This window comes from Ostrea edulis, chromosome 6, assembly GCF_947568905.1.
Source record: "Ostrea edulis chromosome 6, xbOstEdul1.1, whole genome shotgun sequence".
NCBI lineage: Eukaryota > Metazoa > Mollusca > Bivalvia > Ostreida > Ostreidae > Ostrea > Ostrea edulis.
The window spans coordinates 17,876,944-17,897,441 of record NC_079169.1 but is presented as its reverse complement, the minus strand read 5'-3'; the positions used below and the strand labels follow the sequence as shown (position 1 = coordinate 17,897,441).

Sequence of the window (20,498 nt, the reverse complement as noted above, 5' to 3'; positions counted from 1 at the left end):
CAAAGATGGAAGTGATTTATTCTAGGGTCAGGTAGATCTTGTATTGGAATAACTCTAATGAGTAACATTTTTCTTTACAACACTTGTATGAGGGTGTGATAGACTGACAGACAACATAAAGATGTCCAAGACTAAAGGCAGTTAAACGAAAATACAAAATTAAAAGCTGCGTCCATTTATAACTCTTTTGACATACTGATCAAAGTTATACCTTTGTTGCCTTTCTCTTGCTTTTCTTCTGTCATCAATGATTTGTTCCTCTGTTCTGTTCTTCCACCTTAATTGTTTTCTTTCTCTCTCTTTCTGAAGATATTCTCTCAATTTCTTAGGGTTTTTCTTAAAACTCTCTCTGTATCTAAAATGAAACTTGTTTGATACAATTCTGAAGACAGGAAAAATGAAGAAAAAACCTGTAAAAATTGAAAGTCTAAGCAATACTTTGAAGATTGGTCGGTTTGGGTTCCTTGTTTAACATCTTCGATGATTTATGTCCCATTAAAACCCCTGTGTTGTTTTTGTCTCACATTCTGCCTGTCCAGCTTGGGTGAGCCAACCAGGAACTTTAGTTCTATGTGGAAAATAGCCCTCATGATCATTGGAATATATATGCAACCCCAACCCCCCAATCATGGAAATGGGATAGCACTAAGCAGGGAAAGTCAAAATTAAATGGATTTGACCTTCAATCAAGGTCCAAACCCAGTTTCAAAATGAGACGTGTATCGTAAATGTTATGAACATGATCTTCAAACAACTACACTGACAGATCTGTTGATGAAAGCAACACTTTATGATAAAGTGCAATAGTGTGGCAGATAGATTGACAACACTCTACCCTTATTCCTACATCCACTTAATGTAGCCATGCGTATGACAAAAAGGGGGCAGTCAGGGCATCATGGAATTCCTTGAAAAGTTGAAAAAATACCTCTTTGCTCTTTCAGCTGGTGTCAGTGGAGGTGCACTGCTAGTATGACTAGACGAACTACATGTCTGCACGACTCTTCGAGCACTGCGGCGGCACTCACGAGACTGCAATAAATATAATTTATTTATAGTCTACATTCAAAAATAGTTTTGTCCTGTTTTTCATTTAAAACAAAAGTCCTGCACAAAAAACTAGACAACCACTTTTTTGGAGGGCAACCAACTTTTAATATAAAATACATTTATAAACAAAGTAGCTAAAATTAGTGTGGTCCTTCAAACAATCATACATATTCAAAATAGATTTCTTAGACAATTGCTCACTAAAACAATGCAAGGAGCAATATTTATCAATTTATGGGAGGTCCCATCGAACATCAAACCCAGGCTGCTTGGGCAGTAAACTGACATGCAAGTCACAAGCCTAAGTGATCTGGACCAATTGGTCTGGTCAGTAAGTGGCTTATATATCTCGACCTCTACATAAGATGCACAATGTGTCAAATGTAGTTTATTGACTTAAGAGTCTTCAATTGACCATGTCAAAGGATAACTGACACAGTACCATAAATGTATTTCATTCACTGGCATTCTCTTTCATAATTTGTTATTTTATCTGGTATAAACTCCAAAGGGTTTGGCCGAGATATGTAAAAAATAATAATTAGGTCATCTATGTGCAGAAATAGAGAGTTGATCAATATTAGTGTTGTATATAATTTGTCAAAAGTAACATCATGGAAAAAACATGTGTCAAACCATAACTGCTAAACTATAATAAGACACAGTCTTGATAAATTTCAAAGACAAAAAAAAATAACACTTACAGTTTTTCCTGATGGTACTATCAATTAGTAAATTCTTAATAAATATGTGCAGTTCAACTAATACTTTTTTAAAAAATGTTTGATTGGACATTATTCTTGACTAAATTTTATCGTCAGTTGTCACTTCCAATTCTATATAAATTGTCAAAATGTAACAGGCAATTCACAAATCAAATGTATAAAAGAACGGTTACACTTAAGATTTTTTTTAAAAATTTTAAATCACAAATTAAAACTAAACAATCATTCACACACACACAAAAAAACCTTCTTATGATTGTAAAACCTTAGATATATATCTAAGCATTCGGCAGTCACGCCTGACATCATTTTAACGTCAACTCTCACTTCCGATCGCAGATAAAATGTCAAAACGTAACGGGCAATTTACGAATCTGGTGTGTGAGGAATGGTCACACTGACAATTAATTATTTACATCGAAATCGTCAATAAAACTTGTAATCATTCGCTTTAAAAAAAATAGCAAGAATATATAACATTGTTTTCGTGTAAAATATATATGAAAAGTGTTAGGCAGTTACGTTTGACTTTCCAATACGCTTCGATCGTGTCAAAAGTAACGTCGCCCAATATGACATGCTGTCAAATTGTAACTGGCGTACACCATCATTCAAGATCCAAGTTTATCGACGGAATAAAACATTTCTTTTGACAATAATCAAAATCAAAATGTATCGGCACATTATTGCGCCTTTGATAATAAAACATCAACCATGGTTTGCTACTTGTTTTAGCGTTACGACCGTTACAAATCAGAAAGTGTTGACCGACAATCATTTACCTCGTGTTCCGCCATGCTGCAGCCAGCTTTCTCAGAAATCGATGACGTATTACACAAACAGTGCCTCAGCAAATACTCTCCATACCAAAATCGCTGGAGACGGTTTTAATCGGACGTTACGAAATTGACCGACATATACCATGATCGTCAATATGGTTATTTTTATCCCCCAAACTAAAGTCTAGAAATTAAACTGGTATTGTAACAAGCAATAACCGATCTCTGCTTTAATTTGTAATGTACTTAAAATGTGAAATTAGCTTTGATAAATTTACTGCTGTGTTTATGAAATATGCGTTATTTTGACCGACATCGTAACGTCCACTCTAATTGTGTTTGCATACGATTATTTGTTTCATAATTAAGGATAAATGTATTTTAAGTAAATAATAACATGGATAAATGTTTTTACTTTAAATAATTATCATTTGCATGGAATAATTTTGCAGAAATATTATTCTGTTTGCTGTTTTGACATGCCACCCTTTTCACCTTGTTATAAGGAAGCGTAAAAGCGATGACATTCGTGACAAAAAGTATCATTAAATCATAACTATTCAAACAAAAGCATAGATTTTATTTCAGATATGTCTTAATGCTGTAAATAATGATTAAATATGGTTAAATTATCCAATTTATAAAATCAGTTTGTAAATTGGATTAAAAAAGTGACGGAAGTTATTTTTTCCATTTATCTGAAATGGACCCATATAGTATATAGTAATTCAATAAAAAAGCAGGAAAAGATACAGTTCCAAAATATATTTAAATCACTAGCGCTTTCTGGATTTTAACATCCATCCTCAGGTGAATACAAATTAATAATGAATACAAAGTTGTTTATCTTAGAGACGTCTATTGTGACGTCATGGTAGTCTTTGCGAGGAGGGAATAGATACATGACGTCATAATACAAAAGTTCGGGAAAGGTGACTTGGACAAAATAAGCATGTCCAAGTCACACACACACACACACATATATATATATATATATATACACACACACATGTATATATACACACACACACAAAATCTCGATCATTGTAATGCTTTGAAATAAACAATATGGCAGCTGCTACTAAACGTAAGACATGCATTGATGGAAATAGCAACCATAATCCCCCAAAGAAGAAAACCTAATGAAGCCAGAAATTCAAAGAACACTATGCAAGTAAACATTTATTCGTTTCAAAGTCAGAAAGGGGGAGTTTGTACTCTTAAGTGTACCATCTGTTTGACAAACTTCAACATTTCTCACGGCGGCGAAAATGACATTAAATTCATTTAAAAAACTTGCCACAATAACTGACACTGTAACTGTAAAATTATGATATACTAATGTAGCAAGATTTTGTACACAATTTTTAGAAGATAAAATCAATAAAAGATGTATAAAATTTGACTTTCTGCAGTTGTAAAATCATTTATTGCCTGACAATGAGTATGCCTAAATTCATTAAATTTGGATTTGAAATATGCCTAAAATTGCTCAGGTTACATTTTTATTCATAAAAGTTCTTCTGACCTCCGCCTTACTATTTTCCATTTCATAATGTTGGCAGCACTGTAATACATGTATGTGCATCAGATAAAGAATGAATACTGACTGTGCACATGTAAATACAAAAAGAATATACTGTTTAGAGTAATATATTGTATGAATTAAAGCATTGTATTACCAAGTGTCACTGATAGATTCCTCTACTTTCAGATTTTGTTCGATTATGTAGAGAAAACATATGCAGCACACATGAAGGGTGATATGTGTCACTGATAGATTCCTCTACTTTCAGATTTTGTTCGATTATGTAGTGAAAACATATGCAGCATACATGAAGGGCGATGACACCTTTGAAGATTTCGATGCACGACTTTCACATCATCTGAGTAAGAATTTTGATTCAAACACACCTGCAAAGATCTGCATGTATTTATGGTATTTAGTGAACAGTCCTACTGGCCTCATTTTTGAATTGCAGTTGGCAGCATCACAGCTTGTGACTTCTAGCATGCAAACAGATATAAATGTATCATGTGCATGTACCTAGCAGTGCACTCTATTAGGTTAAAGGTCAATGGTAACTTGGCATACAACAATTGTTGTCCAACCAATAAATTCAACCCTTCGGACACCATTAAAAAATTTTGTTGGATGTACTCTGACCCACATTTTTCAAGGTAGGTAGATCGGTATTTTTATGCCCCCCTTTGAAAAAGAGGGGGCATATTGTTTTGCAACTGTTGGTCGGTCGGTCTGTAGACCACATGTTGTCCACTCAATATCTTGAGAACCATTCACTTGATGATAATGATATTTCATATGTGGGTTGGTTATGAGTGGAAGATGACCCCTATTGTTTTTCAGGTCAAAGGTCAAGGGTCAATCTTCTCTGGACATAGGAATATAATGTCCGCTCATTATCTCGAGAACCCTGTTCTTGAAAGACATCAAACTTGGCACATTAGTACATCCTAAGGAGTAGATGACCCCTATTGATTTTGAGGTCATATGGTCAAGGGTCAAACTGGGCATAAGAATATACTGACCATTCAATGTCTAGAAAACCCTTTGCTTGACAGACATCAAACTTGGTACACCAGTACATCTTCAGAAGAAGATGACCCCTATTGATTTTGAGGTCACATGGTCAAAGGTCAAGGGTCAAACTGGACATACGAATATACTGTCCGTTCAATATCTTGAGAACCCTTTGCTTGACAGACATCAAACTTGGTACACTAGTACGACTTCAGGAGAAGATGACCCCTATTGATTTTGAGGTCACATGGTCAAAGGTCAAGGGTCAAACTGGACATAGGAATATGCTGTCCGTTCAATATATTGAGAACCCATTTCTTGACAGACATCAAACTTGGTACACTGATACATCTTCAGGAGAAGATGACCCCTATTGATTTTGAGGTCAAAGGTCAAGGGTCACACTGGACATAGGAATATACTGTCCGTTCAATATATTGAGAACCCTTTTCTTGACAGACATCAAACTTGTTACACTGGTACGTCTTCAGAAGTTGACCCCTATTGATTTTGAGGTCACATGGTCAAAGGTCAAGGGTCAAACTGGACATAGGAATATGCTGTCCGTTCAATATATTGAGAACCCTTTTCTTGACAGACATCAAACTTGGTACACTGATACATCTTCAGGAGAAGATGACCCCTGTTGATTTTGAGGTCAAGGGTCAAGGGTCACACTGGACATAGGAATATACTGTCCGTTTAATATATTGAGAACCCTTTTCTTGACAGACATCAAACTTGGTACACTAGTACGACTTCAGGAGAAGATGACCCCTATTGATTTTGAGGTCACATGGTCAAAGGTCAAGGGTCAAACTGGACATAGGAATATAATGTCTGCTCAATATCTTGAGAACCCTTTTCTTGACAGACATCAAACTTAGTACACTGGTAGATCTGCAGGAGAAGATGACTCTTATTGATTTTGATGTCACATGGTCAAAGGTCAAGGGTCAAACTAGACGTTGGAATATACTGTCTGCTCAGTATCTTGAGAACCCTCTTCTTGACAGACATCAAACTTGGTACACTGATACGTCTTCAGGAGAAGATGACACCTAATGATTTTGAGGTCACATGAGCAAAGGTCAAGGGTCAAACTGGACATAGGAATATACTGTCCGTTCAATATCTTGAGAACCCTCTTCTTGACAGATATCAAACTTGGTACAGTGGTACATCTTCAGGAGAAGATGATCCCTATTGATTTTGAGGTCACATGTTTAAAGGTCAAGGGTCAATCTGGACATAGGAATATACTGTCTGCTCAATATCTTCAGAACCCTTTTGCTTGACAGACGTCAAACTTTAAATAGTACACTGGTGTATATTCAGGAGAAGATGACTCCTATTGATTTTGAGGTAACATGGTCAAAGGTCAAGGGTCAAACTGGACATAGTAATATACTGTCCACTCAATATCTTGATAACCCTTTTACTTGACAGACATCAAACTTAGTACATTGGTACATCTTCAGGAGAGGATGACCCATGTTGATTTTGAGGTCAAAAGTCAATAGTTGAACTGGACATAGTAATATATTGTCTCCTATATTTTAAGAATTATTTGCTTGATTGACACGTACCAAACTTGGTACACTGGTACAGCATAAGGAGTAGATGACCCCTATTGAATTTTAAGTCGCATGGTCAATTCACTCTTGACATAGGAAGATATTGTCTGCTCAATATTTTGAATTGATGATAATACTATCAATTAAATGAGGTGTGTGTATAACCCTTTTCAATTTTGCACCATGGGGGGCATATGTGTTTTACAAACATCTCTTGTTTTTTTTATGATGTCATGAAAATCAGATTTACAAATTTTCTAATGTTTTCATTAAACATGTAACACTGCCAGACAAAATAGAGTTTAGAGCATTCATTTTGTACAGTTGTATATAATACACGTAAATCTTGCAATGTCTCCTGAAATTTTCTCAGGATGTTTTGTATTCGTCACGGATGTAGACCATTACAGGTGTTGATAAATTAACACCCCACCGCGATCAATTTTCCTAATTAAAAAAAAATCAAGAAATGCTTTGTGGTTTCACATATTTATTTAATCATAATCACTTACACACTTTAATGTGATCCATTACTATCCAAGTGAATCACACGATGACGGCAATTTAATCTCAGATAAACTTTGATATTCATTGTTACCCAATATATATTTTAATGCCGACTTCTCTTTTAATTTAATTTTTGACGATTGTGTGTCTCAGTTTAAGAGCAAAGTAAAAGTGCATAACATAACATTTAAATAATCCCATATCAAATTAATACGCGTCCTTTTTCAGAAATACGTGTATAGACCATGAATTTGAACGCAGACTCGTGGTTCGTCATATTTTGTGCAAGAAGGTAAATCATGTGATATTTAATTTTAGTAACATGGCTTTCAGACGCTAGTACACAAATACGATCAGGCCTCCATTTTCCATTTGGGGGGGGGGGGGGGGTGTAGCTTCTTACTAGTACTTTATCTTGTTGGTAGATAATGTCGTAATATTTGGAGCAATGATGTGGTATATTTGATCACATATAGAAAATGTGTGAAAAGTCTCCAAATTAACGAATGGTCAGTATAAAAATGAAAGTAGAACAGAAAATAATGTTTTACACTTTTATTTTGAGCCGCCCAAAGGACATTTTGAATTTAAAGAAATATGTAAAACAGCTAGGCCTAATATAAAAGTGGTTTAAGGTTCAAAACTAATACGGAGAATTTTTATTTCTAGGGAACAAAAAAAAAATGAAAAAAATTTTAAATTTCAAAGTGCTAAAAAATGATTGGGTCGGGGCAAATTTGACAAATGTTCAGAGTACATCAAACAAATCAATTTTTATTTTAAGCCATAACTATATTGTTATCAGACTTCATAGACAAATTCATTATCATTAGTATAGGATTCCTAGGTTTTCAGGTCAAAAGGTCAACTCGTTTGTGAACATGGTCTTTTATTTGGAGGAAGAAGGAATGTACATGATATAAACACTTTTGTTTTAAGGTCAGAAAGTTTATGGCGTAAGTGGAGGGATAGAGAACTTGGATGAAGAAAACAAGCGTTTGGAAAATGAGTTGGGATCTTTAGAAAAAGAAAATCAGGAATCTCGGGTAACGTGTATTATGATATTAATGAAAAAGAATTTGATTAATGAAAAAATAAAAGAAAATTTGCTGTATAAGGTCTAAAAAAAAAATTATTTATCGCAAACAAAATGCCCAGAGCAGGAAGGTCTCTGCCAAAATTGTAAATTTCATGATCCTGGGATGGAGGTTTTGACTCCAGGGCAGGGCCAAACTTGATATAATTAGTATATAGATGTAAAACATTTAAATAATATCTTCTTTAATGCTACTTATTCTAAGTTGAAACTTTATAAATATTTATTAGTGCTGTACCAAAATTGGAAATGTCATGATCCCAGGAGTAAGGATTTTAGTTTCAGGGTTAATTATTTCAGTCACAGATTATACCCCAGGCAACGAATTTGCGAGTGGTTACTGGTATTATGTTTATGACCCGTTCGTCAGTCTCTGTTTTTGTTAAAGCAACTCCTCTGAGACTTCTCAACAGAATTTCGTGAAACTTTGTAGTTAAATAAGGACACACTGTGTAGATGTGCATATTCCCAGGAAATTCTGATTCAATAATTTTTCTGGCAGTTGTACCCCTTTTGAACGTAGAATTTTAAGCCCATCTGTCCTGTTCTTGTCAGTGCAACTCCTCTGCGACCGCTCAACAGAATTTTGTGAAACTTTGTATTTAATAAGGACACACTGTGTAGATGTGCATATTCCCAGGAAATTCTTATTCAATAATTTTTCTGGGAGTTATGCCTCTATTGAACTTAGAATTTTGAGCCTGTCTGTCCTGTTCTTGCAGTAATGCATAGCATTACCATTCATTATGTAAGGCATTGTCAAACAATGTTGTAGTGTGGGGTACATGTATGTGAGCTTGCTCACCTCTGCTTTCTTTAATTACATTTATATGTGTCCCTTGTGTGATTTTCTCACTAGTAATGTATTGTCGTGATGTAACAAAGCATATAAATATTAACTAGTCCTCGATTTCTTTAGATCAGAATCAGGATGTCTAGTTTATCAGCAGTTTTTCATTATCAATTTTTATCAATATTTTCGGCACCCAAAACACAATTACATATGCCTGTGCAACTGCAATTACTCTAATGATCCTTAAAATTATTATTAGGCATGTAGCAACAAAGGATCTGCCCTCTTTTATCATTGCATGCCAGTGATTTTTTTCTACCCACTGGTATTGGTACCGGTACCCATTCAATTGGGGAAAATAGCATCAAAATCGAACAAATTGGGAATTCTCTACCAATGTATCGGCAAATGATTTCAACTAAAAGGAAAGAAAAAAAAGAACAAAACCAGAATTAGTCATCTCTTTACAAACTTTTTTATGCTAATATTTGCTGTTGTGAGACATAAGGAATCATCTTAGGCTCGTTTTAGAATCGTCATAGTTCTACAAAATATGCACACTGCCATGATCTGTACTTTCGATTTAATGCCGGAAGTGGACATTTTAGTTAACTTGTACAACGTTTCAGACTAAGTAAATTACGCTGTCAGCAGTCTACTTTTCGGAAAGTAAATTGGGATTTTTTCGTCTCAAAATTGGGAAAAATCAATGGTTTTTGGCATTGGGAATGGTACCGTTTATCGGTACTAGTTATATAAGGGAAAAAATCGCTGCATGCAAAGTTGGTTATTTTTATATGCAGAGATAGATCGACTGGTTGCCCCCCTCTTTGTTATGTCCCCGAGATTGAAGATCAGGGGTCATATTGCTTTTGTCCTGTCTGTCATTTTGTCTGAAACTTTAACTTTGTTAATAACTTTTGAACAGTAAGTGCTAGAGCTTTGATATTTCACATGAGTATTCATTTTGACAAGACCTTTCCGTGAGACTTAAATCTTTTGACCTTGGCATTTGACCTACTTTAAAAAAAAATTGACATTGTTCATAACTTCTAAATGGTAAATATTGGAGCTTTCATCTTGCACATGAGCATTTCTTGTGACAAGATTTTTCTACTGGTACCAAGATACTTGTCCTTGTGACCTTGGCCATCTTTGGAATTGACCATTATCAGGGGCATTTGTGTTTCACAAGCACATCTTGTTAATCAGTCTATGCGAAAGACATTGGACCATCGGACCTGACCAATGTGCAGTGCCTCGGGTCCGATGTGTCATTTTTTACACCGAACCAGAATGTCCTATGTCTCAGTGTCCGGTTTTTAACTTCACTATTTTGACGCGGAGTCATTTAAATGTTTGTTATAAGTAAAAAATATCGCATGAATCCAAATATGTAAATGAATGTGATTAAAACCACATGTACCATCTAAAGTATTATGATGGAGTGATCCCCAGTAAAAGGAAAGCTATTAGGCATACTAAAGATAAAATATCAATAGTATTACTATATTATAATAAGATTTCCTTGGTTCAGCAATTTCACGTGTTTCACATTTTCACATTAGGTTTTTCGGTCTAACAAAATTTGGTTATGTCCTGTGTGTTCATTGATTACACAGGACCAAATGTCCTGTGTGGTCCAAAAAGCTTTCGCATAGACTGCATTGTTTCTTGAAAATATAGGTATCATTGATTATAAAACAAGCAATTATAATGCTATAAAGCAAAGTTTATTTTTCACACTGTATGTCCCATCTTCTGAGACGTAAAGCAAATAATCAGTCACAAGCATTTTGAAGAAACCTTCTAGAATCATTTTTATACGCCCGTCTTAAGATGGGACGTATTATGGTATGGCGTTCATGTCCGTCTGTCCGTCCGTCTGTTAGCTTTTTCGTGTCCGACCCATAACTTAAATACTACAAGGCCTAGAATCATCAAACTTTGTCTGTAGATACATCTTGGGTAGAAAGTGTGTCGCACAATAAAACCAGGTCACTGTGACTTTTCATTAAGAAGATATCCGTCTGTCCGTCCGTCTGTTAGCTTTTTTGTGTCCGACCCGTAACTTAAATACTACAAGGCCTAGAATCATCAAACTTTGTCTGTAGATACATCTTGGGTAGAAGGTGTGTCGCACATTAAAACCAGGTCACTGTGACTTTTCATTAAGAAGATATGGCCATATATGGCAAAAACTTGTCCGGCTCATAACTTGAAAACTATTAGACCTAGAATCACCAAAATTGGTCAACTAATGCATCTTACGTAGAAGGTGTGTCGCATCCTACTTTAAGGTCACTGTGACATTTAATTAAGTTGATATAAAAAAAAATGTTTTAATGGGTACAATCTATACTGTTAACAATATGTGACGGGCGTATCATGTGCCGTGGCAGTGCACTTTATTTATACTAGTGGGAAGAGAAGGATTGTGAAGCTATTCCATGTTTTCATGTTAATTTCTTTTGAATCATTCAGAAAAATATTAGTTACTGAGAGTTTGTGTACTATATAGGAAAAACTAAAAAGAATGCAGGAAGAGGCAGTCAACTTAGAAGGCAATATAGAGGAAATGGAAAAATTCCTGAGTGAAATGGACAATTATTTGGAGAGTCAGGAGAAATACATACATAATCTGGAAGAAGAGATAGAAAGTCTGGGTAATAGTTTATGCTTATAGTCAGCAGAAATACATACACGTAATAGTTTATACTTATAGTCAGCAGAAATACATACACGTAATGGTTTATACTTATAGTCAGCAGAAATACATACGCGTAATAGTTTATACTTATAGTCAGCAGAAATACACGTAATACTGTAGTTTATACTTATAGTCAGCAGAAATACATACACGTAATAGTTTATACTTATAGTCAGCAGAAATACATACACGTAATACTGTAGTTTATACTTATAGTCAGCAGAAATACATACACGTAATACTGTAGTTTATACTTATAGTCAACAGAAATACATACACGTAATAGTTTATACTTATAGTCAGCAGAAATACATACACGTAATGGTTTATACTTATAGTCAGCAGAAATACATACACGTAATAGTTTATACTTATAGTCAGCAGAAATACATACACGTAATAGTTTATACTTATAGTCAGCAGAAATACATACACGTAATACTGTAGTTTATACTTATAGTCAGCAGAAATACATACACGTAATACTGTAGTTTATACTTATAGTCAACAGAAATACATACACGTAATAGTTTATACTTATAGTCAGCAGAAATACATACACGTAATAGTTTATACTTATAGTCAACAGAAATACATACACGTAATAGTTTATACTTATAGTCAACAGAAATACATACACGTACTACTGTAGTTTATACTTATAGTCAGCAGAAATACATACACGTAATACTGTAGTTTATACTTATAGTCAGCAGAAATACATACACGTAATAGTTTATACTTATAGTCAGCAGAAATACATACACGTAATAGTTTATACTTATAGTCAGCAGAAATACATACGCGTAATAGTTTATACTTATAGTCAGCAGAAATACATACGCGTAATAGTTTATACTTATAGTCAGCAGAAATACATACACGTAATGGTTTATACTTATAGTCAGCAGAAATACATACACGTAATACTGTAGTTTATACTTATAGTCAGCAGAAATACATACACGTAATAGTTTATACTTATAGTCAGCAGAAATACATACACAATGTGGAGGAGGAGATAGTAAGTCTGGGTAATAGTTTATACGTAGTGATGGAAAATCGTATAAATCGACAATTGGAAATGATACAAAGTAGGGCTGAAACGATTCACTAAAATATCGATACTATTCAATGTAAATGCTCTATTCAATGTTCGATTCATTGCCTCGATTTTCGGTTCGATCCGTTTATTGCAAACTGGTTCAGTAAAATACATCAGGCTCGGTCTGTACTTATTTTTACCTTCAAGAGGGACAAAATAATGCAGGACAACGTTCAGACTGTTGTTTGCCTTGAGTCTGATGATTAATTGATTGATTTTATATTGTTTAACGTCCCTCTCAAGAATTTTTCATTCATATAGAGACATTACCATTGCCGGTGAAGGGTTGCAAAATTTAGGCATATACTCGGTGCTTAAGGCCATTGAGCAGGGAGGGATCTTTATCGTGCCACAACTGCTGTGCCACAGAACCTCGATTCTTGCGGTGTCATCCGAAAGACTGCCACAGTTAGTCGCCTCTTATGACAAGCAAGGGGTACTGAGGACCTATTCTAACCCGGATCCCCACGGGATTTAAGTCTGGCGAAAATAACGATGAGCTTTATGAGTCTAAACTCCAGAGTCAACAGGCATGTTGCTATTTGGCAGTTTGGAAACATTTTGCTTTTAAAATTATGAGTGTGAATCTTTGTAATTAAACTTTCATCAATGTTGTTATTAATGTATCGTAATTAAACTTTTCATCAGTGTTGTTATTGATGTATCGTAAGGAAAGTATTGTATTGTGGCATAAGTAATGCAATATGTATCGTATCATGAAAGGGTCATATCGTTTCAGCTCTAATAGGAAGGTCCTAATCAATTAAATAATTGGAAAATTCTAAAACTTTTTCTTTTATATCAAACTCTTCATTCTCTATACAAAGTCAATTTGGTTTCAGAAGATTTATCAATACTAATACCCTCCACATGTAACCAGTAACCACACATGTTTACTTTTAGTAAATCTATCTGCAAACTTCTAGTCAATCTATTTGCAAAATTTCAAACTGAAAAAATTGAACTATATGCATGTACTGTATGCTGAGTGGCTGGCAATGACTAGCATGTTGAATTGAACATTAAAACATTAAAAGGATTAGGGCCAAGTTCAGAAACTTAGCTAGCCTTCTGCCACTCTTTTTAGTATATCATCATTTATTGGCAATTCCCTCAGTCATATTGATTCCATGTAAGTGAAAAACATCAAATCATTCATTGTTATTTTATGTCGTGTCATTTTTCTTTTTATTTATTTGAATATGTTATCGATAATTTGGAGGCTTCAGTGTTCGACTTTCGATTGTTGTCGATGATCAACTATCCCTATTTATGCTACATCTGTATTTGAGGAAAAAGAAATGCCGACACTGAAGGGTTTCATTCTGTTCACCGTACCGTGCAAACCATTCACCGTTCCGTGCATACCGTTCACTGTTCTGTGCAAACCGTTCACTATTCCGTGCAGACCTTTCTGTGCAGACCATTCACCGTTATGTGTGAATCGTTTCATGCAAGAATCGTTCTGTGCATGATCAAGCCATGCCCTTAGAAACGTGCAGATTGTTCAAACCACGCCCTTGGAAACGTACAGACTGAGCAAGTCAATTCGGCTTGGGATGTAGTAAGGGAAACTGTTGGGAATTTGAGCAATTGTTTCAAAATGTCTCAGGCTTTCATTTCAACAGTAAAAATATGCAAATAATCCAAAGAAAACAGTATATTGTAAAACCACCAGGCAGAGCAAAATACATGTATAAATGTATCTCTGCCCTCGGTAGGTTTTTTTGTTGTTGTTTTTTTTATATACCCCCCCGCAACAAGTTGGGGGGGGGGGTGTTATACTGGAATCGGGTTGTCCGTCTGTCTGTAGACGCAATGGTTTCCGGGCTCTAAAGCATTATCCTTTCCACCTACCGTCACCATATCATATATATGGACTACCCATGGGATGAAGATGTTCCCTATCAATTTTGGGGTCCAAAGGTCAAGCGCACTGGGCATCGAAGTAGCAGTATGGTTTCCGGGCTCTAAAGCGTTATCCTTTCCACCTACAGTCACCATATCATACATATGGACTACCCATGGGATGAAGATGTTCCCTATCGATTTTGAGGTCAAAGGTCACACGCACTGGACATTGAAGTAGCAATATGGTTTCCGGGCTCTAAAGCGTTATCCTTTCCACCTACAGTCACCATATCATACATATGGATTACCCATGGGATGAAGATGTTCCCTATTGATTTTGGGGTCAAAGGTCAAGCACACTGGACATTGAAGTAGCAATATGGTTTCCGGGCTCTAAAGCGTTATCCTTTCCACCTACAGTCACCATATCATACATATGGATTACCCATGGGATGAAGATGTTCCCTATTGATTTTGGGGTCAAAAGGTCAAAGGTCCTGCGCACTGGACATCGAAGTAGCAATATGGTTTCCATTTAAATTCTTTAATGGCTTTTTTCATCGCATGGAGATGCTGTGTTCCTAGATACCTTTTGGATCATAATACTGAAGTTTTACCTATTACCAACACCCTTTGGGAGATTGGGGTAAGCGGGGGATATTCTTAGTGAGCCTTGCTCACAGTACCTCTTGTTTGTTTTTCTATATTAGAATAATTTATTTGTCTTGTTACACTTGTAAGATCAAGTTTCTCTTTTTAATTCAAAAGAAAAATTTCATCTAAATTGTTTATCTGAACTGTCTGCATAATGCAAAGACCGATCTGTGTATAACTTGTATATTCTACGCAAATTCCAAAGGATTTTTTTTTTTATCACAATAAAGGCCAGCTAAAATGGGTATTTAAAATTAACATTTGTACAGAGTGTGTGAAAGTCGGCGGGAGCAATTGAAATATGACAAAAGAGGTGTTTATATCTTTTTTCTCTCAAAAAATGAATGCAGTTTTCTATAGGTTTAAAATTGAGGCAAATTCAACAATGTAGATGTTAGGTCCGCTTGCAGATCTGGTGATCATTACTGTAGTTAGTCATTATTTGTTTTATCTATTCATTTATATGTTTGATTTATTTCTCAATCTATTTCAATCATATTTTGATTGTTTCTTTCCATTCTAATCCAAGATGACAGGTTCTTATCAACTGGCTAATATGATGTATAGATGCAACCCACCCCTCCTCGCCCAAGAATATGTTCCCATCTTACCTGACGAGAAGTTTTTAAAATCATTTTATCTGTTGTCATATATGTATGTAAAAATGTATAGGTTTATTCAATGTCAGTCTTTGAGAAGAGGTCGGGAATATACAAATTGCACCCATGTTTTAACGGCACTCGCATTGAACAAACGCAACTTTTTCAATGAATTTGATAGAGCAATGAATAAATAAAGTTGAATGATCAATATTCCATGACGATACAATTTATACATCTTTTTCCTTTGTTTCTGAAGTTAAAATATATTTATTTCCTTTCTTCCAATGTGTTATAAGTCATTAAACTATTCCTTGTTTAAACTAATCCCAGGATGAAACAAATAATGCCGAAAAAATCAGAGTGTGTAGGACATGCGTATCGTTTTGTGCAGACCGTTCACAAAGCGTGCAAGCCACAATTACAAAGTAATCAGCATTTTGTATGTAGCTTTTTGTGCAAACCGTTCCGTGCAGATCATTCAGCGTTTCGTGCAACCCGTTCCGTGCAGATCGTTCAGTGTTGCATGCAAACCGTTCACTGTTCCGTGCGAGATTCATTTTGTACTGTTCCGTGCAAGTGGTGTAGTAGTATGCTTCAGGGTCTGTACATATGATGTGGATCTACATTCTGCATCACAACTGAAGGAAGATTTTATTAGGGCTGTTCCATTAAAACATATGAGGTACCCGGGGACGGCAATTTAAAAAAAAATCTATGGGTGCTTGTCATTGGTAGAAAATTGCATCTATGGTGGGTACCTACTGCCAGAAAACTGCATCTGTGGGTGGTTGTTTTGATAAAATCTTTATTTTTTTTAACGAAACTGAGAGGAATGCAACAAGAGAAGGGAAGGGTTGAAAGTAGAATGTGAAACAAACGCTGTTTTCTGTCTTCATTTTATCTCGGTCGATGAGGTTCCGCGATCCGGTTATCGTTTCCGGTTTGACTCTAAAATTATAGCGACCGGAAATTAAGATTATCTCCCTTGTCCAAAATGGAAAACGAAACGTGCAAGTGGTCCATTGAAACGGTTTTTTTTTTTTTTATTCTGCCGATTCTACCCAACATGTCAAATCGAAAATAAAAATAAAATGCATTTTGAATTTTACAAATAGAAAATCGTGAAACGCAAACGTATTGATTTGTATTTGGTAATCACTATTCGTTTTGTGAAATATCTTTATTCCGTGTTTTTAAAAACCATGTAAACAGATATGGCCACGCACGATGACAGTAACGATACTTATATCATTCTTGGCGACGAAACAGATGCTGAGATGACATTTCATCACGAAAAAAAAGGAATTGATAGAAATAAATATTTCTCATACAATTGGCGGTATTCTTGCTGCTAACATAACACAAAATGCAGTGCTATTTGGGTGTTTAAAGATGAGAGGAATGTACAGTTGTTAGCGACTAGATTGGATGTTCTATCGTTAAAGTGATAATGTCCTACGGACCCGGTTTGAGTGTGGTGAGGACCTGTACCGAGACACATTTAGATTATTCTAACTAGTGACTGTCATAATAAATGTATTTGAATACATGTACGTGCATCTCTGCTGTCGAAAATCCTAACAGGGAATAGTTCTAACAGTGTGAGAAATTGTTAGATGCTTTTGATATTATGATGAACACCTGTAAAAAATATGACCAGATAAAACTCAGAAAGGTATGCATATTTATCGTAAATTATACCTTGTGTAGTGGTGGAAAGAATTTGAGTATCAAATAAAAATGAAAAACAATAATTCCATGGGCATGTCTATGTGGGGAAAATGGGGTTAAAAATTATTTCATGGGGGTAATATGATTACGGTGTGACCGTTGGGGCGAGCGCAGCATATCTGAATACATTTTCAAAAAATTTATATTGAAAACAAGGAAAACTGATTAGGATTACTGTCTTGCTCTTCTCGCCAATGTAGTTTAGCGGGAAATGCAACGAGTGTGTTGTGACGTAGCCTGGTAGTTGTGACGCGACTGTTTACATTTCTTTAGACAATATTTTAAAAAGAAAAAGAAAGGGGGAAGAATATGATTGTCATCCTTTCCTTTCAAATAAGAAAGGTTTGTAATGCTTCAAAGATTTTTTTAATTATTATTTTACGAATCGGACCATCCGCCATTTTGTACGAGGGACTTCTGGGATTGGCATAAAAAAAAAAATTCTTGTTAGAGGTTGAGATTTAGCTCGGATTATTTCCCGCGCTCTAGTCATTAGAGCTCGCAGTACGAACCAGTGCTCTGCGCTGGCTCGCTGCGCTCACTATAAACATTCTGAAACTAAAAGTGGAATTACTACATACAATTGTAATTTAGTGCTTATATTAATTTTTTTTCCCTTTATATTTACAATTTGTTAATGTAAAATCTTTATTGAGCATAATACAGCAAAATTACTGAACAACATTATATAAATACTGGATACATCAAAGAGATATGACCTTACACATTCTCGGCTTATGTTCTACCAAAGTGTAACATAGATACATGTATATAGTTATACACTGAATTTGAAATTGCATTTCCCCCCCCAAAATTCATACTAATGTACTAGTCACTCTAAAGAATTTTTTATCTAATATTTTTAAAATACATGTTTTGTTTATTTGTACTCACGAAATAATGTTTATTATTTATTGAAAATGAAACAATAGATATTATTTTTTTTTTTTTTTTTTTTTTTTTTTCTCCCGACCGACCCTAAATTTTATTTTTAAAATCCGTAAACCAATAAATTAAATAACTGTGGCCTAATAGTTGTTTTTGAACATTTACAATACTAGGCTTTTTATGAACAGGTAGACTTAAAAAATTGATTTAGTTCATCGTGTTTAAGAAAGACAGTCTTGATAAAATAGATTCATGGTTCTATGATCAAGCTTCATTGATGGCCAGTTATTTGAATGGTGATGAGACCCAAGATACTCTTCTCTTTACTATCATGCCTGGGAACATCTGAAAATAGACCTCTATTCAGGGGTTATAAATAGTCATTCATTCATATTGAATTTAAAGAAAAAGTATATTTCACATTTATTTCGCTTCTATGGGTGGTGCCGCACTATCTAAAATTGCTTCTGTGAGTGGTCCCTCATTACATTTTTATGCTTCTATGGGTGGTTACCCAAATTTTAAAGTGCCTTCCCCGGGTACCTCATATGTTTTAATGGAACAGCCCTTAGTTTACGATCTGTACTTGAATTGTCTTTAAAATAATTTGATAATAGATATTGCCAAGGTTTAAAAAAGGGTGTTTGATTTTAAGAAATAGAATATGCTATGCAAGAAAGTTTGAATGTATTAGTAAAAGTGTATCATTTCTGTCAAAGATATAGAACTGTTTTGATTAAGAGTACATACCTGTCTATTGTAGTTGCGGATTTAAATAGCATTAAGGCTAAAAATCAAGAAAAGCAGCTGATTTTCGAGTCGCAGGAATTCACCCCAGAGGACATCGAACGTATCAAAATCAATAGGAAGGACCTGATGCGTCAAATTAATGATGCAGAGGCCAGAGTGACCAGTATTGACCAGGAGATCTGGTCAGAAGAGATCAGAGCCTCTAAAATGCTTGAAAAGGTCAGTTTATACTTTAAATTTACAGTGATTATAGGGTCCTGCCATGTGGCGGGTACCCTATCACTTTGTCCTGTCAGCACTGAAAAATAGTTTTTCATTAATAATAAACAGGGTTTGAAACTAACTTGAAACCTTTGGTAGCCATGTGGGCTACTGAACTTTACTGAACCTTGCAATTCTAGGGGTTTTCTTGCACGAAAGCTTCCTGACATAGTGCTGATTCAAGTTTGTAAATATCATGGTCCCATGGGGAAGATGGGGCCAAAGTAGGGGTTCAAAATTTTACATACAAATATATAGGGATATGACATAGTGCAGATTCAAGTGTATAAAAATCATAGTCCTCGAGAGTAGGTTGGGGCCACAATAGGGATCAAAGTTTTACATGCGAATATATAGGAAAAATCTTTAGATATCAGCTAAGGTGACTCAATTCTAGTGTTAGGGGCGATAATTCCCAGAATAGTCATGCTCAACCGAAATCGAAAGTAGGGATTGTGTTGTAATTGAAAAATGTACAGTCGTTAAATAAAGGTAAAATTTCATGAAAATACACGAAAAGGTTGTAAAAATCATGATCGTTGGTCACGTCAGACAGGTGGTTGTTTAATACAGGTACAATATGAAGGGGGGGGGGGGGGGGGGGGGGGGGGGGCTTTTTATGGTCACACACGACAGTCAGTCGCTTAATACAGTGGGTCACTATGGCAGTTTTGACTCTTTGTGTGTGTGTGTGTGTATGTATATATAACCCCAGCAGTCGCCCTTGGAGTACAGTACTGGCTGCTTCACACACATTGTCCTTCGTGATTCGGAAGTGGTCCGGGCCAATATGATTTGGGCCACACCAGTGAGTTATGACCACACCCATATTTTGTTTGTTTTCATGTATGTCATAAGGCGGCTCCATGCTCGCCAT

General features: G+C 35.3%; 1 protein-coding gene across 5 annotated transcripts in view; it reads left to right on the top strand.

Moving 5' to 3' along the window:
- LOC125645804 (kinetochore protein NDC80 homolog) overlaps window positions 1-20,498 on the top strand; it is a 71,473-nt gene that overhangs the window by 25,550 nt on the left and 25,425 nt on the right. For all 5 annotated transcript variants that reach the window (XM_048871642.2, XM_048871644.2, XM_048871645.2 and 2 more), the window contains 4 exons: window positions 4,351-4,444; window positions 8,120-8,226; window positions 11,591-11,735; window positions 19,374-19,579. In XM_048871642.2, the coding sequence (XP_048727599.2) occupies window positions 4,351-4,444; window positions 8,120-8,226; window positions 11,591-11,735; window positions 19,374-19,579 (552 nt within the window). The remainder of the gene's footprint in view (window positions 1-4,350; window positions 4,445-8,119; window positions 8,227-11,590; window positions 11,736-19,373; window positions 19,580-20,498) is intronic.